We start from the raw sequence: 27,951 nt of genomic DNA on the forward strand, positions 1-27,951 counted from the left end.
GCGGCCGCCTCCTCCTCCCTCGCTCCCGCCCGCTGCGGCGGCGCTTCCCCGGCGCGGAGCGGCTTTAAAAGGCGGCACCCCACCCCCCGGCGCACTCGCCGCTCGGGCGCCGCGCGAGCCTGCCGCTGCCATGCCTCCGCGCGCGCCGCCTGCGCCCGGGCCCCGGCCGCCGCCCCGGGCCCCCGCCGCCGCCGAGGACGCGGGGGGCCCCCGCCGGCCCGGGCTCCGACCGCTGGCGCCGCGCCCCTGGCGCTGGCTGCTGCTGCTGCTGCTCGCGCTGCCCGCCGCCTGCCCCGCGCTGCCGCCGCGCCCCGTCTACACCAACCACTGGGCAGTGCAAGTGCTGGGCGGCCCGGCCGAGGCGGACCGCGTGGCCGCGGCGCACGGCTACCTCAACTTGGGCCAGGTGAGTGCGACCGGCCCCGCGCGCCCAAAACTTTCCCGGCCACGCGGGCACGGGTCCCGGACGCTCGGCCCGCGCGGTGGGGGTGGCCGAGGCACCCTGGGGGAAGTCGGCCGGGAGCGCGGCGCGCGGGACGCTGGGCGGGGACGACCAGGTGGCCCGTGCGGATGCCCGTGCAGGCCCGGCGCGCCGGGGGCAGCTCTCCGGGCGGGTGACCCGGCGCGGACACCTGCCCAGCCGGGCCGAAGTGGGAGCCGTGTAGGGCGCCGCGCTCTTCCCGTGGGCGCTGTCCTCCGTGCCCCCCAGGTTCTCCCGGGCCTGCGACTCTCTGCCCTCGACGGGTGGCGCGGGGTTCTGGACCCTGAGCGCGCGCGCCGGGGCGGCTGGCCGCTCGTTGGATGACAGGCGCGGGCGCGTGGCCTGGCCTCCCTGGGACCCCTGCCCGCTCCGTGCCCCTGGGTCTGGGAGGGAGGACTTCCTGGTGCCAGTGCCTGAGAATCGCCATCAGGGGGGCTGTCTGGACAGCCTGGGACTCAGCAGCTGGGCGCGGGGCTGCGGGTGGGGGTCCTGCGTCGAAAACTCCTCTGGGCGCAGTGTGGGGTGTGGGCAGTTTGCTTTGTTTCTAGGTTTCTGCTGGGGCTCAGTGGCAGCTCTGTGGGTCCTCGGTGTGTGACCTTAGGCAAGTCATTTCCCCGCTCTCCTTTTGTTGGAACAGTGACAGTGTGTAACTAGTCACAAGCCGTGGGGCTGAGGCAGTGTTGACCGGTAGCAAAGCGTCAGGCCGGGCCTGACCAGACCAGTGAGAAAGGGACCTTCCTTGGCGTCAGCGGACACGACTGCTGTCACTTGGCAATAGAGAACAAGTCCGGGGCGTGAAGGCCGCATAACCCCAAAGGACCACCAAGGCCAGGTCCTTTTCTTGTGCCCCAACCCTGCGGCGTGGCAATGGGGGCAGGGGCCGATCCTGACTTGGGTCCCATGGAGGGGCGCAGTGCGAGGTGAGGTCCCACCAGGGGACCTCTGGGCGCAGTGAACAAATCTCCAAACGACACACTTGGCGGATCAAGGGAAGTGACAGGGAGGCCGCTAGCTCATAACTCAAACCCCAGTGCTTAGTGTTAAATTTAGTTCCATCGGATCCGCGACAGAAGCCAGCAAAGTGTAGCGAGGCCCTAATCTGAATGACATTTCTGCCGCGTCCCCGGTCTCTCGCCAGTGCTGCGAATGTCAGCTGTGTGGCCTTCTGGAAAAGTAGCTCCTGTCATTTGAGCCGCGCTTGACACCGTGGGGCAGAGGGTGACTGAAAGAACGCCCCCGCATTGTTTGAACAGATTTTCTTCTGTTTTGACCAGTCGAATCCCTTCATCGAAGAGCGTGCCTTTGGGAAGCACGGGCCCTGTTTCTGTCTGTAGTTCCTAAGTCGCCCTGGCCGATGGTCCGGCCCGAAGGGGACATTCCTCAGGGCTCCCTCCCGTTCCTCGCCGCCCATGTTAACGCGGGCCCGTCTGCTGCCACACTTGGCTGCTCTGCCCAGGTGGCCCAGCAATTTGTCTTGAGCTCAAAGTGACTCTTAAACTGCACGGTAAATTACAAAGCGCCTGGGTTTCTGGCTCCTGTGATCAAACGCCTGGAGGGGAACTGAAGTGAAGCTGGGAGCTCCTAGGCGCTGCAAGACAGAGGCTCAGGGATGCACCCCCCCATGCCCCCTCCCCCAATGCATACAATTCCTGTCCACAGAATGAATCAAAAATGCTGGCTCTTTGGAACAAGCCCGGTCAGACTCACCGAGCTGAGTCTGCTGCCCTCGTTTTGCCTGTGGGAGGGATGGTTCCTCCCGGCATGCACCTGGGACGTTTTGGGGTGGGGTGCTCTCTCAGGCGCCCCCTCCTCAGCTCTGTACAGCGGACTCCATGCAGCCTGGCCACTGAGGTTGGTAGGCAGGGTGCTGCAGGCGACACTGTGGAGACCTTCACAGGCTGAGGGGTTGGTGGGTTGGGGGCACGCACTGTCTCGGTGGTACGTGCGTGCGTGCGTGTGCGTGTGAGCGATTACCCAAGGAGGGCCTATTACTCCTTATGCCAAAACCAGCCTTTCTTCCCCCCTCCCCCAAGTGCGCCTCTAATGTGGAAAAGGCCCGAAGCGTTCCAGTCTCTACCTACTCAATAAGAACTCTTTAAAAACCTCCTTTGCCTTTTCAGCCAGGAGAATTTGTGACTCATAAATAAGACGTAGATATTCTTAGCTTTGATTTATGGGTGAGTAAGCTGAGGTGAGGCCAGCGATGGCAGCTGTTTGCGTCCACACAGTAAGCGTGTGTTACCTCTGACAACTACGGTCCCGGCTCTTTGTCTCGGGCCGCATTCTCTGGTCTAAGGTCTCCTTTGTGTGACTTTTCCTAAACCCTTAACGGGCAATTAGTGTTGCTGGTACCTGCCCTGACTCACAGTCCTGCTTTTGTCGGGAGTCTTAGCACGCCTGTACGTTCTGGCCTGGTTGTTTTCTTGTCTTCCTTCGTTCAGCTGATAACCGGATCCCGTTGATTTTACACTGTGCAAAGGTAACTGAGCCCGGCGGTTGGTTATTCACCTTTCTTGAAACACAGATCTCTTTGAAGGGATAAAAGTTCTGGGTCTTCTCCGTAGAAAAATACGTGTCGTTGGGAAGGAGACAAACTAGCCTCTTCTTGCCCTTCTATTTGTCATCGTACTAGAGGTCCCCCCACAATGCACCACGGCTTAAAAAAAGAGAAAACTTTGGAGGAGTCAGATGTCGCTAGAGACAGATGACATAACTAACTACACGGGTAATCAAATAGAGGTTAGCTGTTAGGTCTAACAGAGTTGAGCGGGTTGCTTAATCAACAGTAACTTTATAGCCCTGGCTGGTGGCTGGTGTGGCTCAGTGGGTTGAGCACTGGCTGAGAACTGAAAGGTCGCCGGTTTGATTCCCAGTCAGGGCACGTGCCTGGGTTGCGGGTGCGGTCCCCGATTGGGGGCGCGCGAGAGGCAACCGGTCGATGTATCTCTTGCACAGTGATGTTTCTCTCCCTCTGCTTCTCCCTCCTTTCCTTTCTCTAAAAATAAATAAATAAGTATGTACATAAATAAAATCTTTTAAAAAACCACTAATTACAACAGCAACGTCTGAGGAGATAAAAGAAATTATAATTCACTGCAGCATAAAAGCTATTGGATACTAAGGAATGCATCTTAAAACAGTGAGACTTTGAGGGAGAAAATTAGACACTACCCGAAGAAGTGTTGATAGAAGAAGGTCTGAATATTGGAGGGGTAGATTATGTTCATGGATGGGAGGGCTGGCTATCACAGGTTCCCCCTAATTAATCTGTGAATTCAGTGCAATCTAACTGAAGCCACGACAGGATTTTATGTGGACTATGAAACCACACAAACCAATTCTAAAGTTCAAATAGGAGAGGAAGGTTCCAGAACCTTTTCCAGTACCTATAAGGTGCCTGAGACAACGCTGAGGAGGAGGAACAAACAGGGAGGGGAGAGGAGGGAGAGCGCCCTGTCAGAGAGGGGACCTTCCCATAAAGCTGTGGTTGTCACAACCGTTTGGCCTTGGCCCCCCGATGGTCCCGTCCGTCATGAAATTGACCCAAACCCAGGCAAACAGAGCAACTTGTGTGTGTGAGCAGAAAAGTTACACACAGGTGGGAAAGGCCAGACAAGTCAATAAATGGAACTAAAAGAACGGACTTTTCACAAGGCAAAAACATTGAGCTGTGTGCCTCACATACACAACAATAAATTCCAGATAGGATGAAATTTGTGACACTGTGTAAACTCTTTTAGAAATAACGGGGGCGGAGGAATACCTTTACGCCAGGAGGCAAGGAAAGGATTCCTTAAAATGCAAAAAGAATAAATAAAAGAAGGCCAAGATCCATACGTTAAAACGCCTGTATAACAAAGAGAAAACACGGTTACAAAGCAAGTATAGACTGCAAAAAGTGTAACACACAATGGACAGATGAGCACGTGGGTTATTTTAAAGGCCACAGAGCGAAAAAAATGTATCAATGATCAAGATCACGTATCAAAAAAAAAAAAAAAAAAGATAAATCCCAGAGAGAGGAGTGGGAAGTACGTAAACAGGGACTTGGATGAAGAAGACATCTAAGTGGCCGGTGAGCGTGCGGAAGGACGTCCAGCCTCCCTCCGAGTTACTGGGGTGATCCAGGTCAAGGTAATGATAGTAATGCCATTTCACGCCTATCCTATTGGCCAACGGGGACAAGTGCTATGGTCTCAAGTGTTGGCAGTGACACAGGGCAGTGGGACGGTTCCCCTGCTGCTGGATGGTGACTTGGCAGCCACCACGCGGCTGGATTGTATCAGCGAGTTCCCATGTAGGAGAAAAATTCTCGCACGTGTGCCTCGGGAGGCTTGTCTAGGAATATCCACAGGCATTTTTTTGAAGTGGTGCATGCCCATCAGTAGAAGAATGGGAAAATAAATCGCACCGCGGAAAATACCCACGCCGTCGTTAGAAAAGAATTAAGCAGATAGGGATCTGCACAGATGAATCTCAAAAAGTAGGTTGAGTGAAAAAGGCAAGGTGCAGATGTACAGCGTGATAGTGCATATGTAAACTTTTGCAAACACGCTTAGCGAGTCTCTATTATTTATGAATGCCTGCGTGGATGGGAAGAATTCGCATCTAGTTAGTGGTGGCCTTGGTGGAGGGAGGGCGGGGAGGGAAACCAGGGAGAGGAATGTCAAACTTTATCTGCAGTGTCCTGATTCATAATATACATACATAGGTGTGTATGTGTGTGTCCCTATAATATATAGAAACTATATACAAAATAGTGTTGAAGCATTTTCCACTTTTCTTTCTTTGTATCGGAATATATTACATATGGTTACATATGGCTCTGGACGCCGTGGCTCAGTTGGTTGGAGCGTCATTCCGCAAAGCAAAAGGTCGTGGGTTCGATTCCCGGTCACGGGACCTACCTAGGTTGCAGGTTTGGTCCCTGGTTGGAGTGTGTACAGGAGGCAACCCATTGATGGTTCTCTCTCATATTGGTGTTTCTCTCTCTCCCCCTCCTTTCCTCTATCTCTAAAGCATGTTCTTGGGTGAGGATTTAAAAAAAACCACAAAGAATATAGTACATATGGTGTTTACAGATGTATGCATGCGTGCATACACAACACACACATACACACCCGCACACACAGATACATGTGAAATGTTAGAGGGGAGGAAAGAAAATGAGGAAGCCCCTCATATCCACACACTGTGGTGTTTCCGGACCATCGGAAGCGTGTCCGTGGACATACAGGGTAAGACCCCGTGGCTTCCCCAGGCTGCGTTGGTCCACGTGTTCAGGGAAGAGGAGCTGCACGCGGGAGGCAGAGTTGGCCCCAGAGCCCAGGCACCGCCCTCTCCATTGGCCAGGCGTGGCCCTCACTCTAACCTGCATACATTGTACCTTCGACATTGACGACACTCAGAAAAGACAAGTTGTTTGCGTGAAAGGCTGCAGGCAAGACAGCCTCACAAACCATCTCGCGACAGCCCAGGCGGCTGCCGCTTTTCGGAAGTGATGTTCTTCTGAAGGGTGGCACGTTGGCACCGCGCTGGCCCTCGCTGTGTTTGCTTCGCCTGAAGTATTGAGCTAATTTGCTGGTTCTGAGCCTGAGCATAAAATGGTAGGCCAACGGCCAGGGGCCTATAAGAGGTAAGAGCCTTAAATGATTTTCAACTTGCCTGAAATAGTTTTCCTTAAAATAGCTGCCGAGCGGGACGGACCTGGCCCAGAATTGCAGGTGGGCCCGCGTAATTCACTTGTCAGCGCGAAAAGAAATTGTCATGCGGCAAAGCTCATCTTTGCAAAGCTGACGCTTGGCCAGGTGTTAAAATAAGGGGCCAGAACTTCTTCCAACCAGAGTGTCGGCAGTTTGGGAGGGACCAGGGGGAACCTGGAAGAGCAGTCACCTGTGACTTAGTTCTCTGGGGCTGGTTTCCGGTCGCAGGCTGTCTTGCTTCTGTGCTGTGAGCTGGGAGCCAGGGTGTGTGCTAGGGTTGGGGTGTGCAGATAAGAGTGGAATTGTGACGCTATATGATACAGTATCACTCTTTTTTTTTTTAAATCATTATCAGGATTTCTTTATTGATTTTAGAGAGAGAGAAAGAAACATTGATGTGAGAGAGAATCATGGGTCAGTTGCCTCCCGCATACACCCCCACCGGGGATCGAACCTGCAACTCAGGTATGTGCCCTGACTGGGGATTGAACCCTCAACGTTTTGGTGACCAGGCTGACGCTCCAACAAACTGAGCCACCCGGCCGGGGCCCACTCTCATTTGTCATCTTCAATCAAAGGGTAAGATGTAAATGGACAGGGTTTTGTTTTTGTTTTTTTGAGTGGTCCGCCCTTGTGTGTCATTGGCGGTGCGGTGGAGAGAGGTGACCGGAACTGTTGGAGCCGCGAAAGGACCCAGAGGCTGTGCAGAGTCAGGCCAGCGGGGACAGCTCCGCCACTTGGTCCACGGGAAAGGCCGGAACTTCTCCAGGCAGAAACCAAGGGTGTAAATCAAAAACACAGAGGTGTTCACCCGAAAGCCCCCGTCGTCCCATCATACCCCAGGTCTCCCCGATGTCCTTGTGACTCTGCTCTCGGAGGCTTCTGAAGACCTGGCACCAGGCGCAGGCGGCCCTCTGTCCCGTGCTGGGAGGAGCGGGAGTGGATAGCCATCAGATGTCAGGAGGGCTCCATGGGATGGGATTGGCAGCTCGGGTTCCCATGGCAACCAGCCCATCAATGCCCTCAGTGTCAAGACGGTGGCACCGCGGGAGGAAGAAACAGTCTCATTGTCTCCCCCCTGGCCTCTTGGGTACAAACCAGCCGAGCATCGCACCGCCCGCAGCCCCCGACAGACGGCCCCGCCCCTCCCGCCCTGCGGCAGGCGCCCTGCCGCTTAGGGGGGCCTCTTGAATTCCTGCATCAGTCACTTACGGAGGAGACCTTGTTGGGTGGGCCCCTCTTCTCAATGGGAAGGAACGGCCCAGCTGGGCCAGGCTCCCAAAGCTCTGAGTGACGAGCCAGACGGCATTCGCCATGGGGCTGATGAAGCCCGTGTCCAATGTTGCTGTCGGGTTTTTGAAAGAGAACTTGATTTCCAGACTCCCTCCCTTTTGTTTCAAAACTTCGTGCCGACGACTCTCAGAGATGACGGCCTGGGTTCATTCAGCCAGAACCTCCTTCTTGCCCATAAAGGGCCCAGGTCTACCTGGTGGTCTTTGTCAGACGCCCCCAGGTGGCCATCCAGGGAAGTGGAAGGCGGCTGAGGAGGAGGGCAGAGCGGACCTCTTGTCTGATAAGGGTCTGTAGGTCCCCCTGGCTTGGAGAAGGTAAAGCTGTCCCTCTGCGGGCCTTTCCGATCCCTCGTCCTTGGAGCCGGAGCCGGGACATCGCTCTGGATTTTCTTCCTCCCCTCATGTCTTGTTCACCCTGCCTCCTGGACCCTCCCCTGGGCCCAGCCTGCTCCACAAGGGCTCACTCTGTCCCCAGCACTTCCCGCGGCTGTCCTTCTTCCCTCCAGGCCGTTTCTACGTTGCCAGGCGAACCCTGAACCTCACGCTTGCTTTCCCTGCTTTAAGACGGACAGAGGCTCCCGCAGGACAAAGCCCGGGGAGCCAGCGGCTGCTCCGCACCCCGCCCGGTGCACAGGCCCCCGCTGTTGCAGCATCTCCCGCCACTGCAGCCCTTTGCCGCTCTGGGAACTTGCCAGATGCTGTTTCTTTCTCTTGCACCTGCGCTTTGTTGCTGCTGTTTTAACCTGGGCGCCCATGTCCTGTGTGGTCCTCCCGGTGAACCTGCTCTTCCTCCAGATCAGCGAATGTGCTGCTGTTTCCTGACCTGCCTGCTGCCCGGCAGGGCTGAGCACTGTGCCGCCCAGACTCCGGAGACATGGCACGGGAGCGGGTCTGTCTCCCCGCTAGGCCACAGCGTCACGTGGTTGGACTCTTGGTTCATTTTTGTTTCCTTGGGCCCTAGCCCCTGGCATGGCTTCTCATGCCCCAGTCTAGCTCCCTGCTCCCCGATGCACCTTGGTTCATTAGAGGGCATCACCGGGTTCCAGTACCCCCATCTCGACGGCCACTAGCTGGCTCCTTGATTGTCTTTACTGTTCACCGGGCCAGCTGGGGTAACTCCCCATTCCACAGATGAGCAAACTGAGGCTCTGACAGGCTCACTCACTACAGCTTAGCATGAGTCAGAGCCAGACTTCCCACGCAGATGTCTTTGATTCTGGCTTGCCTCATAGACGGTGCCTGTGTCCACGTTAGAAAGGCTGCCGAGGGCAGGTGACAGGGGAACTGACCACGGGCCGTGAGAGGGCTTTCTAACTGGTAAGGCAGAGGGGCTCGGAGCGGGTGGCGGGAAGGCGGGGACAGAAGGCATGTCCCGAGAAGGGAGCTGTCCTGTAGGACCCTCCCTTTGTATCTGGCCTCTGGCCTGAGGTTTCACTCCAAAGGCTTATCTATGCAAGAATGAAGGCAGCCAGCAGCATTTTTATTTATTTTATTTTACTGATTGGGTTTTAAAGTGTGTGCACGCGCGCGAGAGAAAAATGCCCATCTGTTGCTCTACTTAGTGATGTATTCATTGGGTGGTTATTGTATGTGGCGTGGCCGGGGATAGAACCTGCAACCTTGTTGTATCAAAATGACGCTCTAACCCACTGAACCACCTGGACTGGGCGCCAGCAGCATTCTTGACTTTGGAGTCTAAGGGTCCCAAGGGCATGTCCCCCTCCCTCCAGTCCCCCAGGGCCTGTGTTTTCCCCATCCCCCGGAGGAGGGCAGAACACCATCCAGCAAAACACCCGAGGAAGCCAGACCCTCAAGAGGAGAGAAGGGGCTGGATGGGACGCAAGGGGGCCTCAGGGTGGTGCCGCCAAGTTATCAAATTGCGTCATTACCTAATTTTTCTTGGTATGATACAAACGGAATACATGTATGTAGAGAATTTAGAAAGCATGGAAAAGAACAAAGAGAATGATATCATTTACACTCTTATCAGCCAAAGCTATTCATGGTTAATTCTTGAAACATATCCTTTTTTTTTTAACTCTCTGTCTCTGTGCAGATAGTCATGTATATGTGAGTATGTGTGCACACACACACGTGTATGTGTGCACACATGTATGCACACATAAATGTATAATGTGTGAGCACATGCCCACATGGACACAAATGTCTTATGCTATTTGTATACAGTTTTGCTCCTTGGGCCTCCCAAGTCTATACTAGGCTGTGGCATAATTTTTAATGGCCACCCAGTGCATCATTAAGTGGCCAGCTCATAACTTACTTCATCTTTCCTCTGACATTTAGGTCAGTAGATTCTTTGTGACTCCTTGGGGACGTGGACATTCTGCAGCCGATCCGGAATGTCAGCACCGAATGGGGCAGTGGCAGGGGCTCCCTCACTGCCCGGTCCCCCTGGACACACCTTGTCCCCCCCCCAGGTCCTGCCCTATTTTCTGCTCCTATGTACAGCTTTACAGAGGATCCAGGACTTAATAACATTTGTTCAGTTCAACTCATAAGGATTTTCTGGAGCGTTTTTCTTATTTTATACGATTATACATTTTATATGGGTATTCTTTCACTGTGGAGAATTCACACAGTACAGAAATAGAAGAGGGGAAAAATCCAAATCTCCTTTTTCCCCCCACCCTGTCCCCAATTTGCTTCTTCCCCGATGTCCCCATTGCCCAGAGCGAGCATGTGTCTTGTTTCAGAAATGTGTGTGCACATATACATGTAGACTTGGGTGGTTTTACTGGAGATCCTGCCCTGGCGTTCCTTAGCCTAGCAATACCTATTGGAAGACTTCTCACACTAGTTACTTGATTCTTTTTTTAAAAAAAGATTTTACTTATGTATTTTTAGAGAGAGGGGAAGGGCGGTAGAAAGAGGGAGAGAAACATCAATGTGTGGTTGCCTCTCACATGCTCCCTCCTGGGGACCTGGCTCACAACCCAGGCATGAGCCCTGACTGGGACTCGAACCTGCAACCCTGTGTTTCGCAGGTTGACACTCAGTCCACTGAGCCACACCAGCCAGGGCATTACTTGATTCTTGTAAAGTAGTTTTAAGCTATTTTATGGATGTGACCTATTTTGTTACACCATTACCTATTAACGTTCATTGGATTTGCCCCCAGCGTTCTTTCATATGATAAACAAGGTGGCAGCTGCGATTGTCCTTATTCATGCCTCCCTGTGCATGTGTATGGGAATTCTGCCGGATGCATAATAGCAAAAACAAATAAGTTATTATCATCAATACCGCAGACACCTAAGTGGCCCTTCGTATATGCCAGGTAATTTTCTGAGTGCTCTCCGGGTATTGAAAATCAGTCGGTCTTCTCAGGAAGCCTGGGGGGCAGGTGCTAGTATGATGCCCACTTTGCAGATGGAGAAGCCCAGGAACAGAGGTCAAGTCTCTCACAGCAGCACAGCTCCTGTGAGCACCAAGACGACTGGGTGCCAGGGATTTGGGAGCCGTGGAGGCCAAGTGTGTATGCGTGTCATGCTGTGTTAGGTGTCAGCCGGTGACTTTGCAGGTCCGAGTCCCAGTGCACACAACCCCTGGAAGTGGCCTTCCCCGATCTTGGCTGGAGAGTATCGGTGGTTGTAGTATTTGCCCGTTCTTACAGGCGGAAATGAGATTATACACTGTTTTTATTCATTTTGTTTTTTTAACATCATGAGAGTTAAATGCCTTCTCATCAAGTTATTAGTCACCTTAATTCTCTGAATTGCTCCTTTATATTCTTTGCCCATTTTTCTTTTTTCTTTTTTTTTTTTTAAAGATTTTATTTATTCTTAGAGAGAGGGAAAGGGAGGGAGAAAGAAAGGAAGAGAAGCATCAATCAGCTGCCTCACACGCTCCAACGAGGACTGGACCTGCAGTCCAGGCATCTGCACTGACCGGGAATCAAACCTTTCGTTTTGCCGGGTGATGCCCAACCCATTGAGCCACAGTGGCCATGGCTGGCCTTTTTTTTTTTTTTAAAGTATATTTTATTGATTATGCTATTACAGTTGTGTTGCTTTTTCCCCCTTAGCTCCCCTCCACCCAGCACCTTCCACTCCCTCAGACAATTCCCCCATCCTTGTTCATTTCCATGGGTCATGCGTGTAAGTCTTTGGCTCCTCCCTTTCCTATACTGTACTTTACATTCCCGTGGCTCTTCTGTATTTGTACTTCTTAATCCCCTCACCTCTCCCACACCCACCCTCCCCTCTTTTTATCTTTAACCTTTGGCATTTTAATTATGATGTGTCTTGAAATGGGCCTCTTTGCATCCTTCTTGGTTGGGATTCTCTGCGCTTCCTGGGCTTGAGTGTCTATTTCCTTCACTGAATTAGGGAAGTTTTCTTTCGCTATTTTTTCAGATAGATACCCAATTTCTTCCTCTTTCTCTTCTCCTTCTGTCATCCCTATGAGGCGACTATTGGATCTCGTAAAGTCACCCCAGAGTCTGTTTATATTATCCTCATTTCTTTGGACTCACATTTCTTCTTGTTCTGCATGGTTGTTTTTTGCTTCCTAAAGTTCCAAATCATTGATGTGATTCTTAGCTTCTTCTACTCTACTGTTGTTTCCCTGTAAATTGTTCTTTATTTCAATCAGTGTATCCGTCATTTCTGACTGGGTCTTTTTTATGCTGCTGAAGTCCTTACTAAATTCCTTAAGCATCCTTGTAACTGTTGTTTCGAACTCTGCATCTGATAGATTGCTTATCCCCATTTTGTTTAGCTCTTTTTTCTGGAGTTTTGATCTGTTCTTTCATCTGGGCCATGTTTCCTTGTCTCCTCATTTTGGCAGCCTCCCTGCATTTGTTTCTAGGTATTAGGTAGAACTGCTTTGACTCCGTGTCTTGATTGTGTGGCCTAATATATTGGGTGTCCTGTAGGGTCCAGTGGCACAGCCTCCCTTATCACCCAGGCTGGGTTCTCGAGATGTGCCCTTCGTGTGGGCTGAGTACGCCCTCCTCTTGTAGTTCAGCTTTGGTTGCTGTTGGCTTATCAGTGGGAGGCATTTAACCAGGCCAGTTCGCTGCAAGGACTGGCTGTGACCACTGACCACCAACCTCCGCCCTCCGTGGAGGGTCAGCCGTGCAGGGGCAGGGTGGTGGTGCTGGAGCTGTTCACTGGGTGTGCAGGCCTTGGGGTTTCCCGGGTGGTGCAGGCCAAGGTCAGCCCCCACCTGTGTTCTGCCCCGGGGCGCCCTGCCTGAGCTATAAAGCAATCTGGGATGGCTGGTACTTGGGCCGGGCCTGGAGATTCCCAGGGGAAGCCAAGCTGTGAATCTAGGCTGGCTGCTGCCAGAGCCAGGCCTGGGGCTCACTGAGGCCAGCTGCTGCTTGTTTGAGAGGATTTAGGAAGTTGTGAGGCCTGAGCCAAGACCATTCACATGGAAAAGCAGCTTGGGTGGGCCTGTAAGTTGGGTGGGGTAGAGTCTCTGGGAATCTCCAAGGCGGGTCAAACAGTGTTAGCCAGGTTGATGGAATCTGAGATACGGCACCAGTCTGCCAGCTCTGTTAGGGGAGGGCCCAGAAAGGGACAATGGCCTCTGCTCACCTTGATGCCAGACACCTCAGTCTCCCCTTGCACGTCGCTAGTGCCCCTCAAGCTGCCACCCCATCGCCAGAGCCCAGCGGGATTGAGTCTGATTAGGAGAGTCTGTGTGTGGGTTCTTTAAAAGGAACTGCTTGGGGCTCCACCAGTTTCTTTCACTGACTCAATCCCTGCTGGTTTTTGCAGCCAGAAGGTGTGGGGACTTATTTTCCTGGCACTGGATCCCTGGGCTGTGGGGTCTAGTGTGGGGCCGGGACTCCTTGCTCCCGAGATATACCTTCCAAATTTTTATCTACCAGACGTAGGTGTGGCACCAGACAATTCCACTCCTGCACGTCTACCAGCCTGGATGGATGTGGTTTCTTTAATTCTGTAGTTGTCAGACTTCCATTCAACTCGATCTCTGTCAGTTCTGAGCGATAGTTGTTCTGTATTTTAGTTGTAATTTAGTTGTGGTTTTGCAGAGGCAAGCCATGTTTGCCTATGCTGCCATCTTGACCGGAAGTCCCATTTTTCAATCGGATTACCTTTTATCCCAGTCGTTTGTAGGTGCTGTCTCTGTGTTGTGCATAGTAATCTTTCCTTGTAAGTGTATTGCATACATCTCTCCTATCACTTTTCCCTGGACACTGTCCAGAGAGTTTATGTGCTTGCTTGTTTTCTGAAGTAAAATCTGCAGTTCCGTGTGTGCAAGGCTGTGGGCTGGCCCTTGGTGTGATCATACATGATGAAGGCAGGGAACTGACAGCCGACAAGAACATAAGTAACTATTGCAAGAGAAACAGAGACAGACTGCAAATGCTGTAGGAGAATGGACGAAATTGGGGCTGATGTCACCTGGGAAGTTCAAGGAAGGCTTTGTGACCAGTGGCATCGGGGCCATTTCATACCTTGAAGGGGCCACAGGACTTTTCGTAGACAGAGGAGCAAGAAGCGGGAGTGGTGTGTCGGCAGGTATGAGAGTGAGCGTATCTGTTTGCATCTCACCTTGATGGCTCAGGTAGGCAGACACTCACGAAAAGGCTACTTACAGAGCTCTAAGTGGCGGGGTAAAGGACCACAAAAGGGTATTGAGGCATCGGGGCACCAGCAGGGTGGGAGCTGCTACCTGCCTCGGGCTGAAGGGACAGCGGGAGAAAGCGGGGCCAGCAGAGCCCACGCAAGCTGGGACGCTGGAGGGTACAGGCTCTGTCTGGTGTCTCCCATTGGCAGAACCCTCTGGAAGCGTGGCCCAGGGAGGGCTGTCTGGAGGGGCACAGGGCAGAGCAGAGAAGAGAGAACAGCCAGCACAGAAAAGATAGGGAGAGACAGAAAAGTCCTGGGCATGTCAAGAGGTCAGCCCTGGCCAGTGGCTCAGTTGGTCGGAACATTGTCACGCGCACCGAAAGCTCGCGGGTTCGATTCCTGGTTGAGACACATGCCTGGGTTGCAGGTTTGATCCCTGGTAGGCGACCAATCAGTGTTTCTCTCTCACATCGATGTTTCTCTCCCTCTCTCTATCTCAAATCAATTAAAAAAAAAAAAAAAAAAAAAAGCTCAGCACACTCCCTCTTGTCATCAGAAGGCAGAGAAATTTCTGCACCACTTCCTTATGCGGCAAACATTCACTGGTGCCGGCTCGAAGCCCGGCACTGTGCAGGGTATGAATTGCACCAAGAGCTCAGGCCGGCTGTGCACCCAGGGACATCTGCCGCTACGCCAGTTTTAGCGTTCCATGTGTCCTCTCAGAGGGTCACAGCAGAGGCGTGCGATTATGTCCCTGTCAGACCCCGCATACCTGGCTCTGTGCCTTCTTGTCCCACTCACAGTTTATTTAGGCGCGTCTGTCTGGGGACAGATTTTTCACACGGAAAAACAAGTCCATTTCTGGCCACCATTGCACTCAGTCGAACACACATCCTCTGCTGTTTTCTTTTCAACAAAACCCCCTGTTCGTGTTCCTCTTGATTGAACCTAATTTCTGTAAAAGGAAACCTTAGTTCTGTCCCGCTATCAGAGGAACTGTTCGTGGCTGAGCTCATTAACGGTCTTCTTATGCGTGTCTCTTAATATCTCATTTGTAGGATGTGACACTATTAGCCACGAACCAGGAGTGGGATTTGCTTCAGTGGCTTAAGCGAGTTTAGGTTCCACGACTGTACCAATTCAAGACCCACGTAACCCTTCATTTTAGCTCAAGATGCAAGAACCCGTTTGTGGGATTGGATGCTCTGTGTTCCTGTAGGTAGAGTTTCGTGTCCTTTAATAAAATAAACTCGTTAGTATTTTTTTTTTTTTTAATAAACATAGTTTTCTACCTTTCTCTGCCATCTGGCCATGCCAGGAATATTGTAAAACCAAACCGATTCTTTCTCACACTAAATAGTCTTTGGACCCAAATGACAGTCTTTAGGCCGCCTTTATGGGGCACATGTTAGGAGAGGCTGACTAACCACCCCACGTTAGAATAAGCTGTCTTAGCAGCATTCCTCTTCCAACTAAGTAAGTAAATTTTCTTCTTTTTTTTAAATCCTTGCCCGAGGATATATTTATTGATTTTAGAGAGAGGAAGTGGGACGGGGAGAGACACATTGGTGTGAGGGAAAAACATTGATTGGTTGCCTCCTGTATGTGCCCTGACCAGGGATTGAACCCACAACCTTTTTGGGCGACACTCCAACCCACTGAACCACCCCGCCAGGGCAGTAAATCCATTTTCAAAAGCAGGAGACTCTTTCCGAGTCCTATCTTGATCCTTACTTCCAAAGAGCCCTGGCTAGGTTTCTGAGTTCTCCAGTCAGAAGTTCAATGAACTACAGAAAACCCTATCTTCAAGCAAATGTGTTTGTCTTACTCAAAGTTGGTGTTACTTTCCAGCAATTGGTTCCTGTCCTGCCTGAGCTGGTCACTTACAGCGCTTTATACTTGGGCTGTGCCGCCGGCCCTGCCTCCTCCCTGGGTCTCTTTGGCACGCTGATCTCTTAGGGGACATCTTTCAACGACACTGAGAGACCTTTCTCCTCCAGGGCCGAGAGACTTTGTGCATTTGCTGCCACTTCTTCCCCCTTGGTGTCTGCGTTTTATCTAAACCGTGTGGTCAGGCTGCGCAAGTTAGAAGGCAAGTCTCAAGGCGGAGCCGTGTCTCTGCAAGTTGCCTGTCCCAGCACACAAGTGATGCTCAGTGGCCCTTAGGGACAGTGGCTGCAGCCTGGAGGGAGTGGCTGTGTCACTGAACCTGCCCAGTCCACTCCGAATGTGGAGCCTTTGTCCGGAGGTCTTTTCTGGGAGGTTTGTTAGCCTCGAGAGCGGTTTGATTTCTGCGTCAGCTTTTCACAGCAACAGGCCAGGCCTCCCTGTGGCTTCCGCAGGGGGTCGTGATGCTTCGGTGAGAGAGTCAGACTGACGACAGCTTCTATCGATCAGAACACGTCACCTGTCCCCTGCTGGTTCCTCAGCAGTCTGGAGTCCACCTCTGTTTGGTTTCCCCCCCTAGAAGATTATGGAGTTTTTTGCAGGAGGTTGTTCAGCTGGTTGATTGCAATTATCAAAGTTTCTTAGGTTCGCTGATAAGAGAAGGAGCAGATGTGACGTATTCATACCATGAACACGTCATTTATTGGGCACCAAAGGGGAAGAGACAGCGGCATGCACAACCATGTGGACGGATCTCACAGACATTATACAAGGTGAAAGGAGCCTTATAGAAGAGAGCTATCTGGTTCCATTTACAGAAAGTTCTAGAATAGGCAAAACCAATCTGTGGTGGAATAGAAAAGCTGATTGGTGGGGTGGCACCTGGGGAGACTGTCTGGGGTGATGGCTGCGTCCTGAATCTTGGCAGGGGATTGGGTTACGCCAGCGTATACATCCATCAAGACCCGACAGATGTAGCCCTGACCAGTGTGGCTCAGTGGGTTGGTGTCGTCCTGCAAAGCAAAAGGTTGCCGGTTCGATCCCCGGTCAGGGCATGTGCGGGAGGCAGCCCATTGCTGTTTCTTCCCCGCTCTCTCTCCCGCTGTTCTCCTCTCTCTAAAAATAAAGCCTTTTTAAAAAGACTCAACAGGTATGTAATGAACATTTTCTCATCTTATAGGTAAATTGTCCTTCAAAAGGGGAAACCTATCAGCAAATATCGAACCCTCCATTTATAACGATAAAGCGTACGTTCAAGTGTTTAGAGGGAAACATACTAATACTGCAATTGACTTTGGAATGTTCCAGAAATAAGATGGATTGACAGATGGACAGAGGGAGGCAAATGTGCTAGATCATCAATGGCAGCGTCGAGGGGGTAGGTATGTGGGTGTCTGCTGTCCACATCTTTCAGCTTTGCTGTGTATTTGAAAATTTTTTCACAATGAAATGTTGGGAGGAAAAGCTTCGTGGGGGGGGCGGGGCTAGGGGAGAGCTGGGAGAAACCCGCTGTGGTCTCCTGGAGACATAATCATACATGTGTGACTAAAGACGGGGATTAAAAGCCCAGGGAATTAATGGGGCCGATGATGTCATCAAAGAAGTCCCCATGGAACCTGAGCTCGGGGGCGTATGCTTTTATAAGGTATGCTCCAGGGTCACTTGGCATCTGAAGGGATTAGCGTGGCTCCCCGGGACTCCGCCCTGGGGAGAAACATCCCAGTAAACGTGCGTGAGTGACTGGCGTCCCGCAGCGTGAGGACCGCCCTGCGCAGCTCACAGAAGCCCACGGCAGGCACCCTGGCAGGGGAGCGGCTGTCTGGGTCGCTGGCCTGCTAATTACCTGCCGGGCCTTGCTCTGCCGTGCGACCCTAGTTCCAGATCTGAGTTATTGACGTTTAATAGGATTTTCAGCCTCCCTGGCGTTGTCAAACGGGAGCGTGGGACCGGCAGCCCGTCTGTCCCGAGTCCTAACAGATGGACATCCCAGCCCTGGGCTCCTTGCAGGAGAACCTTGTCTCCTGGTAAATTTAGGGCATGTGCGAGAAGTAGGGGGTAGGGAGAGGGGAGAAGAATGAAAGCATTATTCTGCGAAGCTGCTTTTCTTTATAGATTCTCCTAATTCTATTAAAATGAATGCCGGAGGGATCTAAAACTTGGAACTCGTAACACATAATAGAAACGAAAGGACGTGAACGCTAAAATGGGGAATGATGGTGAAGTGAGTAGAGAGTCTCAATACCAAGAGAAAGATGTGACATTTTTCTGAAAATCGCCTTGGAGCACGCTGGGTAGGGAAAGCCTGAAAATAAGGCCTTGGTTAGGAGAGAAACATGAAATATTTCGTAATGAAAAGTAGAAAGTGTTAAGCTGACTCAAGAGGGAAGCAGAGCCAGAGATTACGCTAATTGCATGATAGAGACAAATAAATAAAATGTCATCGTTGTAAAAGGAAATACAACTAATTAAATACTTAATGGCGTTTAAGAGGAGCTGGCAAAATAAAATGTATTAAATATGATAAAATATGTAAATAGGCATAATTTGCGGGCCCTGTTCTGGCAGCCGGTACAGTGGCTCAGGTCCTGAACATAAAACAAAGGATTTCTGATTTCTGAGATAACACATTAATGGAGCAAGACACAAGGTAAATAACTGCTTAAATTAGAAAAGCTGGATCCAAATGAACGCTCATAAAGGAAAGAATTGGTGAATGAATGAGGATTTCTTAAAGACTTTAAAAACACGCTCAACGGGAAAGCCACAAAACGACCTTCTAAGATGAAAAAGCTAATGAATTAAGGCATTTACTACCAATAACTCAACCTCTACATGCCTCAGCTCTTTCTGCAGAAAAGCTGAAGTTACTAGCACCTCCAACAATCAAACGCTTGGAATAATACCAGGCCCAAAGTAGATACTTGGTACACAGTCACGCTAATATTATAACTAGCATCATACTTATTGTTAATACAAAAAGGGAGGAAAATAGCATGTCTTTTCAATGTCAGGCATTGGAGTCAGACTAGGAAAGCACTATTTTTTTTTTTTTTTTGAAAGCACTACTTTTGAAGTAGGAATTCCAAGCCAGTAAAAGGAGTCACAGAGAAGACTTGGGACCTATGCTTTCTTTCACCTTCTGTCTTGTTGGGGGAAAGATTAGCGGGTGCGAAAAGCTTAGGATGGGCAAGGCAGCAGCTCAGCTGGACGAGAAAGGAGCAATGAGCCCTGGTGTGTGAAACCAGGACATCTGCTGCAACGTGTGCTTGCTGGCCTGGTTGCTTCTCCCAGCAGCCTCTGCGGTGTGCTCTGCTTAGCCAGACTCTTGCCTACCACCCCTGCTGCCAAAGTGGACTCTCTTGCTTGGAATTAATCAGCTAAGGATCCTCCCTTAAGGATAAAAGAAAATAAAACGCTGCGTTCAATAAAACTTTGCATTTTGCTTAGCCTACATGGGCATCTGGGAGCCAAGAGAGAAGCTTATAAAGGAATATTCTCTTGCCCACACACGGCCATACGGGGCCTGGGGCAGCTGTCTGCACTGCACTTTTGCCTATTAATTATAATGGACAATATGCCCACTCTCATTCCCCAAAGAGAACCATGCGCCTGGACGCTGGATTTTCCATTTTCCCCCCCAAACTTTTCTTAGCCTGGGCATCACACAGAAGGCTGGCTCTCCTAACTAAATGAGCAAGAGTGGGAATGGGTGGGGCCTTCTGGGAGCGGGAAGGCAGGAGGTGGGTTGTTTTTTTCTTTCACTGCTCTGCCCATAATAACCAACTTTCCCCATGATGCATGACCCATGTTTTTTATTTTATAGGGCCATTTTGATCTGGTGACTCTTACAGGCAGAGCCAGTGGCCAAATGCAGACTTTCGAATCCGAAGAGCCAGGTCCTAATCCCATACTTTTGTGTACCAATTAGTCAACAGTTGGCACGCCGCTTAGCGTCTCTGGACGTCAAATGGCACATCATCTGTAGAGCGTGGCTCTGATAATCACTGCCCAGGAAGCGTGCCCATCTGGCGGTTGGGTCACAGTGTAGACTTGAACTTCCTAGGAACCGAAAGGGGTGGTCCTTATCCATGCAGATGTGAAGTGGATCTCTTGATCACAGGCACTCCCTGCAAGCCCTTCAGGTGGATGCCTGACAATGGTCCCACGCCCTGACCACTGGCCCAGGGCCCAGGAGCGCGAGTGGCTGTGCCCACAGGCTACAACCTGCTACAGCCCCCTCCCCTGCATTTTGCCCAGGTTGGTTCTGAATTGGATTTTGGAGAAGCTGTGGAATGCTGGGTGTTTGTCTACAAATTGATCAACTGTTGGTACAGTCCACCATCTGGTGTGAGAGCTGAAATTTGAAATGATCGAAGTCCCGCGATTCAGTTTTAACCAGTGATCTAAAAGGTCCCCTTATGAGAGTGGATGGCTTTTTTTTTGGCTGGGGAATACACCCTGTGCCCCCCCACATTTCAGAGCATTGTCAAAGAGCATCCAGAAATGCATTCAGTTGCAAAATCAGGAGATGGTGGCTTGAACAAAGTGAGGCTCATCTTTCTTACAGAGTAAGTCTGGAGATGAACCCTCGGGGGTAGTTGGTGTCTCTTCCATCCACTCTGCCATGCTCAGCAGGAAAGTCTGTGTTTTCATGGCTGTTGTCTATGGCAGCATAGTGTCTAGTGTACCTTCAGGCCTCATGTCCAAGTTCCAGGTGGAGAGACAAGTCTGGGGGGCAAAAGGCAGGAGAGTGAAGGTCTTTCCCTTTTCATTCAGGAAGGGCCACCTTTCCCAGGGTATTATGCCGACATCCCATGGAACAGCGCACTGTGTCTGTGGCTATGCTAGCTGCAAGGGAGTCAGAGAAATCAAGAATTTTAGATTCTGTAACCTCTATAGAAGGGTGGGCAGAGCAGAAAGGGTTGGAAATAGAGGTCAGATCAGCCAGCCACACATCGCAATGATTGCAATCTGCTTCTACTGTCTTATAGATGATCGGGAAGGAAAGAGGGAAGGCAAAGTCCCGGGTTATTACATGAGAGAAGCCATCTGTTAAAGTTGGTTTGATTAAGCCACAATTCACTGTGAAGCCGTCCCTGTCCTAGCTGCTATGGGGAATGCGAAGGGGACCAAAACAGGCCAGCTGGTCTCGGGACTTGCTGTCCAGCAAGGGAGATGCCCACACCAATAACCACTCGCCAGGAGAATGTGGTGAACTTGACCAGGTGGTGGAGGATCACTTTCACTTCCCAAAGGATGATCTAATGAGGATGGTGAGGATACAGATCAGGAGGAGGAAGATGATGAGGATGATGATCAGGGTGGTGACGGTGAGGATAAGGATGATGATAAAGAGGAGGAGGGTGAGGCTGTGATGATGATGTTGATGATAAGGATGAAGACGACGATGATATGGAGAAAGATGAGGATGGTGAAGATGACTGATGGTGATGATGACAGTAACAGTGACAAATACGGTAAACTCTTCCTGGGCCAGAAACTGCGCTAAGTGCCTGATCGCCTTTACTCCTTACAGCCACTGCAGGAAGTAGGGACATCTTCCTGCCCCCAAGTGACAGAGGAGGAAACTGAGGCACAGAGAGGTTAAGTGACTTATTCCAGATGAGAAATGGCAAAAACCAGAGCTGGCTCCACACTCATGTCTCCTTTGTTACCTTTAAAACATGTTATTTTATACATGTAAAGCATTACTTGTGACATACATGTTATCAATAGTTTAAAAACATACTAATACAACTTCAGAAGCCACCACTCAGGCCAGAAACTAGACATGTATCAATATTATCTACCTGTTCACCTTCTACCTTAACCACTGGGAAAAGATCAACAGAAGCTTATTGAAAATTCTAAGAATTTATCTGGGCAAAAATTGATTTGGTTGGGCAGCGCCAGACAGGAAGTGGTTAGGAGAGCTCCTGTCTCTTATAGGGAAGACGCAGAAGCAAAGCACAGGAGTGACGATTGGCTGTGGCTTCAGCAGTTGCCTTATTTGGGAACGCCGAGTTGGCCGTTTGTGATTGGTCAGCCTTAGGTTTGGATTTCGTAACCTTCAGGCATTTATGGGCTTAGGTTTGGGTTGCTTGTGTAGGCTGCTAAGCAAGGGCGCCTCCGTCTCATGGCCTCGTTGCTTAATTAATTTAATGCCACCCTGCCACCGCCTACCTCTCCAGCCCTACAAAGGAGCCACTATACACATGGCATATGCAGCCCAAGTGTAGCTATGGGTAGACCATGCATTGCTCCATTTTGATTTTGAGCTCTACAAAAATGATACACTGTGCACTTGTGTTGTGGGACTTGTTGTCCCGTGTCCCCCCCACCCTCCGCTTAACATCATGCATCTGTGGCTCAGCTACATTGTAGCTATAGCCCCAGCCTAGCTGCGGTTTGTTTATTTTCACTGCTACATAATATTCATTGGCCAACACGTGCCAACATATTTATCAGTCCCTTCTGACAATGAATGCTCGTGGCTTTTATTTATAACATCGCTGCTCAGAACAGCCTGGTATGTGACTGCCTGGTGCACATGCGCTGGAATTCCCCTTGGAAGGGGCGATGCCTGGGGGTACATCCTGGGCTGCAACCTTTTGTCCCTTATAAGTGTGGAAAGCGGCACTTTTCAGTTTGTGAATTTCATTTTAACTTACATAGGTGTTGACTGATTAAACTGGGAGTGAACTTTCACCTGGTTATATGCATCCATCTCTTCCCTTTTCAAATAACCTTTGTATTAAGACATAATTCACCTAGCAGATGATGTATCCATTTAAAGGCTAGTACTCAGTAGTGTTTTGTAATATATTCATAGTGGCGACCGCCACTATAATCAATTTTAGAGCATCTCATCACCCCAAAGAGAGACCCCAAGCCCATGAGTGGTCACCCCGACCCTGCCCCACTCCCCAGCCCAAGATGGCGACTAATCTACTTCCTGTCCCACTGCAGGGCTGCCCAACCTTTTGGCGTCTCTGGGCCACACTGGAAGACGAAGAGTTGTCTTGGGCCACCCATTAAACACTAATGGGTGTTGGGCCACAAACACTAATGAAAAGTGATGAGCAAAATAAAGGGTTTTAAGGAAATTTCCGATTTTGTGTTGGGCCGTATTCCTAGCCATCCTGAGCCAAATGTGGCCTGTGGGCTGTGGGTTGGACATACGCCACCCCTGGCCCATAGATTCGCTCTGGGATTGGAACTCCTGGCTCCAAAGGGAGCCCTGTGTTTGACCTGTTGAGGAACTTCCAGACGGGTTTCCAGAATGGCTCCATCCTTTTACAATCCTACCGGCAGCGTGCGAGACCTCCAGCCTCTCCACATCCTCATCGCTTGTCTTTATCTGTCTTTTTTTTATTGCACCCATTTCAGTGATGGTTGTGAGTGTGTGGGCGGGGCAAACCAGGCTGGGGGTCCCGAAGTCCCTCCAAACACTTGGGTCACCAGATACTGACAGCCAGGTGGCCATGGTTCCTTGAACTTGGGGGCAGGGAGCCTGTCAAACGAGTTGAATTGTAGTGTTTTGTTTTTTTTTAAATCTTCTATTCCCAAGCCTTTCATCCTAGGCTGAGAAAAGCCACACGCACAACTCTGCTGTTTGCACACGTGGCGTGCAGAACGACAGCCGCAGACTGTAGGTAGCAAATAGCCAGGAGCGTAGCTGTATTCTGCAGGAGAGATTACCTGGGCGTGGAAGGGAAATCAAATGAAATGGAAGGCAATTTGGTTTTTTTCCAAGGGTGGCGGCTGTGAAGGAATAAGGTAGAAGCTGATAGAGCTACACCCAAAGCTGCCAACCTGGATTCAGGAAAGAGCTGGAAGTATGTTGTGATCAGACCCATGCTGGAGACTCTGAACCAACAATCATTTGACAAAGTTTGTGTCTGTAGGTGCCCCTGGGGAGAAATAGAATGGAAATCTACAAAAGGAGCCCACCTCCTGAGAGCTCTGCAGCCTTGCGTGAAACAGGCTCTGGGATGCGGGGAGTCAGTTCTCCAAAAGGGAGAGATTGAGGGGGTATGCCTTAGGGAATTTGGAGCAAGGCATGGTCCCCAGAAATGAGAGATGGTCCGAAGGTGGATAAGCACAGCCCGGAGCCTTGCTCAGGGCAGCACCCAGGCCCCCTGGGAAGCCAGGTCACAGGGTGGTGTCCCAGGCACTGAGGATAGCCCCAAGAGGTACCTTTATTTAGACTAGCGTGTTTTCAGAAAACTGGAATCTTTATCAGCATTTAAACCTTAGGGGATTTTGGCTAGGGATTCGAATTCCTAGCTTCTCTTGAAAAACCAGAAAAACTGGTACTTCCCTCCAGGCAGGACAAGGGGGAAAGTGGCCACAGAGCGCTGGTGTCCTGCTGGGCTTATGACAGAGAGTCCCTTTGCCATGCCCTGCCCCCACGTGCCCAGCAACATCTGGGAGAAAGAGCGCTGGGGGAAGGAGGAGGTGAAGCAGTGTGACTTGGCCAGTTATTGTCTGGGAGGGGACACAGAGCAGCCCAGTCACTCATGGAGCTACTAAGCCCTGTGAGGACGGGTGTGTCACCATTGTGTTGCACATCACCCCCAGAATTGCTGACCCAGTTCCCCCATCGAGGGGACACACCGTTGTGTACCTGTCAGTGAGGGTATCGGAAATCCCTGTCCTCAGCTCCCATCAGCGATGACCATCTGTCAGAATCTCTCAGAACCAAACGAGCATCTCTCCCACTCGGGGCGCATTTGTCTCTCCAGACTTGCGAACGTGGACGATGACATTAGGCATGAATTTGTTTTACAGCATCGAGAACTCGAGAGCTTCAAAACAACATTGCCGCCCAGAATCAGTCACATGGTACAGCCTCTTTTTAGGAGTTGATACAAATGAAAGGGATGAGCAAGTTGGTTTCAGGGCCCTGGAAACAAGTGGGCTGTCAGGGAGGGTGGAACCTTGTGTGTAAGGGCTATGCGCTCCCGAGGGCCCAGAGCAGAGGACGGCTCCTGCTCCCACGCACCCCGGGGACAGGCCTGGCCAGCAAGGTCACACTGTTCACTCTGACCTTTGTGACTTTGTCCAGGTGGAGTAATTTTCCCCACAGGGACCACCGATAAAGAAACACACTTTTTAAAAATTGAAATCAAAGGGCCAAGGGGACTTGTTCTCTCACTAACGTCGCGCCTGGCCTTGCTGCAATTCTTTCGTTCACCCAAAAGTAAGATGCGTATCATTCCTTTAAGAAGTAATGTTTTTTAAATACCTACCTGAAAAAAACACAAAACCATGTGCCAGACCCCATGCCAGCATTGCCCACATGTCAAATTTTTTATCCTCCCAGCAGCCATTGGGCGGGGGGCGCTTTTATCCCCATTGAATAGAAAGGAAAATAGAGGCCTAGAGATTTTAAGGAAGTTCTCCAGAATAATATCTCGGAGCCAGGCTGGAATATTGACCTGGGTAACCTGGCTCCGAGGCCCCAGATTGCACTTGGGGCGTGAGGAGGGTGTTCCCCAAGGCCCATGCGAGGCGATGAGTAGTGTCCCTTTATTGCCACTCCCCTCCCCTTGCTGTGCCCTTCCTCTGACGGGCCCCATCTCTCCTTGGAAGCCTGGCTGAGAAGATGTTCTGTCCAGACTGCAACACAGCCTCTCGGAACGTGGGTCTCTGTCTTATGTTCAGAGGCATTTGGACGCATTGTCGCTTCTGGTTTGCCATGGGCACAGCAGCTGGGCAGGAGGGCATCGTTTGGGGCTCCCTGGCCCTGTTCTGTGCATCTTACTCCTTTCGGTCTCCCCCGCCAGAGGCTGGTCTTGGGCCCGCGTGAGCCCAGGTGGATCCCCCGCATCTAGCAGCGTGCCTGGCTCAGAAAGCTGCTCAGCTGCGCGTTCAGGGAAGGAAAGACTGAACAGACAGCGCTCAGTGGTCCGCGTGGGCATTGCGAGCAATAAACACACCAAAAAGGGACTTCAGAAGAACGGGGTCTTGTGGGTGGGCATTCATGTGGCCCTTGTTGGCGTGATACTGTCTTAGGCCTTGTGTCAGGGAATCCTGGGCAGCGGGGACAGGGCAGAGAATAAGATGATGTTTTCTCCTGCTTTTCTTTCCTTGCCGACAGATTCGTGCCTCGGAAGTTTTGCTTTGAATATGAAATTTCCGTTGAAATGTTTTATTGCCAGATATTCCGTAACCCCTGATATTAGCAGGGCAGGGACAGACGGAAACAGATGCAGCTTCTCCCTGGACAGAGTGGACAGAGGTGGGGAGGGAGCGCGACAGGCAGCCACCGAGGTCCCCCGGCTCCTTCCCGCGGCACACAGCAGCCTGCCTGAAAAGTCCCAGATGCCACCGGCAAAGGGCTAACACGAAAACCATCGCACAAAGCCCTGTTTTTCGTTGCAGACCACGATGTGCTTTGCAGCCGGGAAAGGGTGTCCCTGGAGTTGCATTTTGGTGAAATCATAGCAACTGCCTCATCGGTGGCTTCTTCATTTTTCATTACTAGCTGGGGCTTGAGTCACCGAAGCCAAATGACAGTGTGCGTCTCCCTTTCCGTCCGTGTGTCATCGGCGTTACTCAGCATGGGCACGAATGCGGGTGGGCCCCTGTTTTCCCTGTCTTCACAAAGCGCGTGCCTCCCGGCTCAGTCGGGCGAGCCCCGGGGGGCTCAGCTGAGGCGGCTGGTCAGGGGCAGCGACCTCTGAGGCTGCCTGCCATGGGGGATGGGCGTCGGGCTGAAAGGAAGCTGGGATGGTGGGGTCAGGTGAACTGGGGCCATTTCCAAGGGGACAGTCATATCCTCCCTGGTGTTCTTTTCCCCTTTTAAGAGAAACCACATAATAGAGAGGGACACAGGAGGGGGACAAGCTGCTTGGAGCCAGCTTGGTAATTACAGCCGGGCAGGATGGCTTGCTCTGGTTCCTGTATTCTCTTTGGGGCTCTGGCCTCTCAAAGCCGCCGTCCCCAGAGCTGAGGTCCCCCACGCCCTGGATGACACAGGAGAGGAGTCAGTTTTGGGAAAGGCGGTGAGAGAACAGAGAGGAAATGGACCTTTTATTTATTGTGGTCAAATATACTGAACAACATTTACCGTCCTAACCGTATTTTTAGTGTACCGTTCAGTGACAATAAATACGTTCACACTGTTGTGAGTCGATTACCATCCATCTCCAGAACGTCATCTTCCTGAACTGAGGCTCTGCGCCCATTAAACACTAACGCCCCATCTCCCTCCTCCCTCAGCCCCGGACACCCACCACCCACTTCCTGTCTCCATGAACGTGACCGCCGCAGCGACCTCACAAGAGGGCAGTCACACAGAATTTGTCCTGTTGTGATTGGCTGTGGCACTCAGCACCATGTCCTCGAGGCGCATCCATCTGTAGCGTGTGTCAGAATTCCCTTCCCTTTTAAGGCTGAATGACATTGTATAGACCGCGTTTTGCTTCTCCATTCATCTGCCGACAGACCCTTGGGTGGCTCGCACCATTTGGCCGTTGTGACTCGCGCTGCTCTGAACAGGGATGCGCACATCTCTCTCTGAGTCCCTGCTTTTACTTCTTCGGGGTATAAAAGCTATTTATTTTTGAAAGTGAAAAACTTGAAGGTTAATTTCTAAAATACATTTTAATTTCCCTTAGGATAGCTGCTTTCAAGTCAGGGCGTTTTGGATATTAAAGTTTGCACGTTAAACATTTCGTTCATAAGGACAATAATCCCTTTCCTGTTTTTCGAACCTCGCAGCCTCATGACCTTCCTCAGTCAAGTAGCCCCCAAAGTGCAGCCTGGCCCTGGCCCTTCTTTCTGGGGAGCCGGGGCGGGGCCAGCAGGAACCAGGGGGCCCCCCCGCCCCGGTTCCTCGGAGTTCTTGGACCCTCGGTGTAACCAGCGCGCCCAGATGGGCTGTGCCGCGCATTGGCGCCCAAGGCCGCGGTGATGCTTCATTCACACACCGACACGCTCGTTGCCGAGAGCGCACCTGGGCACGTCCTACACCTCCCTTCCTATTTTTCCAGAAGAGACTTTCTGAGGATAAG

At 51.3% G+C, this 27,951-nt stretch overlaps 1 protein-coding gene across 1 annotated transcript in view; it reads left to right on the forward strand.

Moving 5' to 3' along the window:
• The first annotated feature begins 130 nt into the window (after positions 1 to 130).
• The window catches only part of PCSK6 (proprotein convertase subtilisin/kexin type 6), a 127,429-nt gene continuing 99,608 nt past the window's right edge, over positions 131 to 27,951 (forward strand). Inside the window, exon 1 of the mRNA XM_054561923.1 lies at positions 131 to 406. Within this exon, the coding sequence (XP_054417898.1) occupies positions 131 to 406 (276 nt within the window). The remainder of the gene's footprint in view (positions 407 to 27,951) is intronic.

The sequence above is a fragment of the Pteronotus mesoamericanus genome, unplaced genomic scaffold (assembly GCF_021234165.1).
Source record: "Pteronotus mesoamericanus isolate MK-2021 breed Mesoamerican mustached bat unplaced genomic scaffold, CSHL_Meso_final scaffold_582, whole genome shotgun sequence".
Classification (NCBI taxonomy): Eukaryota; Metazoa; Chordata; class Mammalia; order Chiroptera; family Mormoopidae; genus Pteronotus; species Pteronotus mesoamericanus.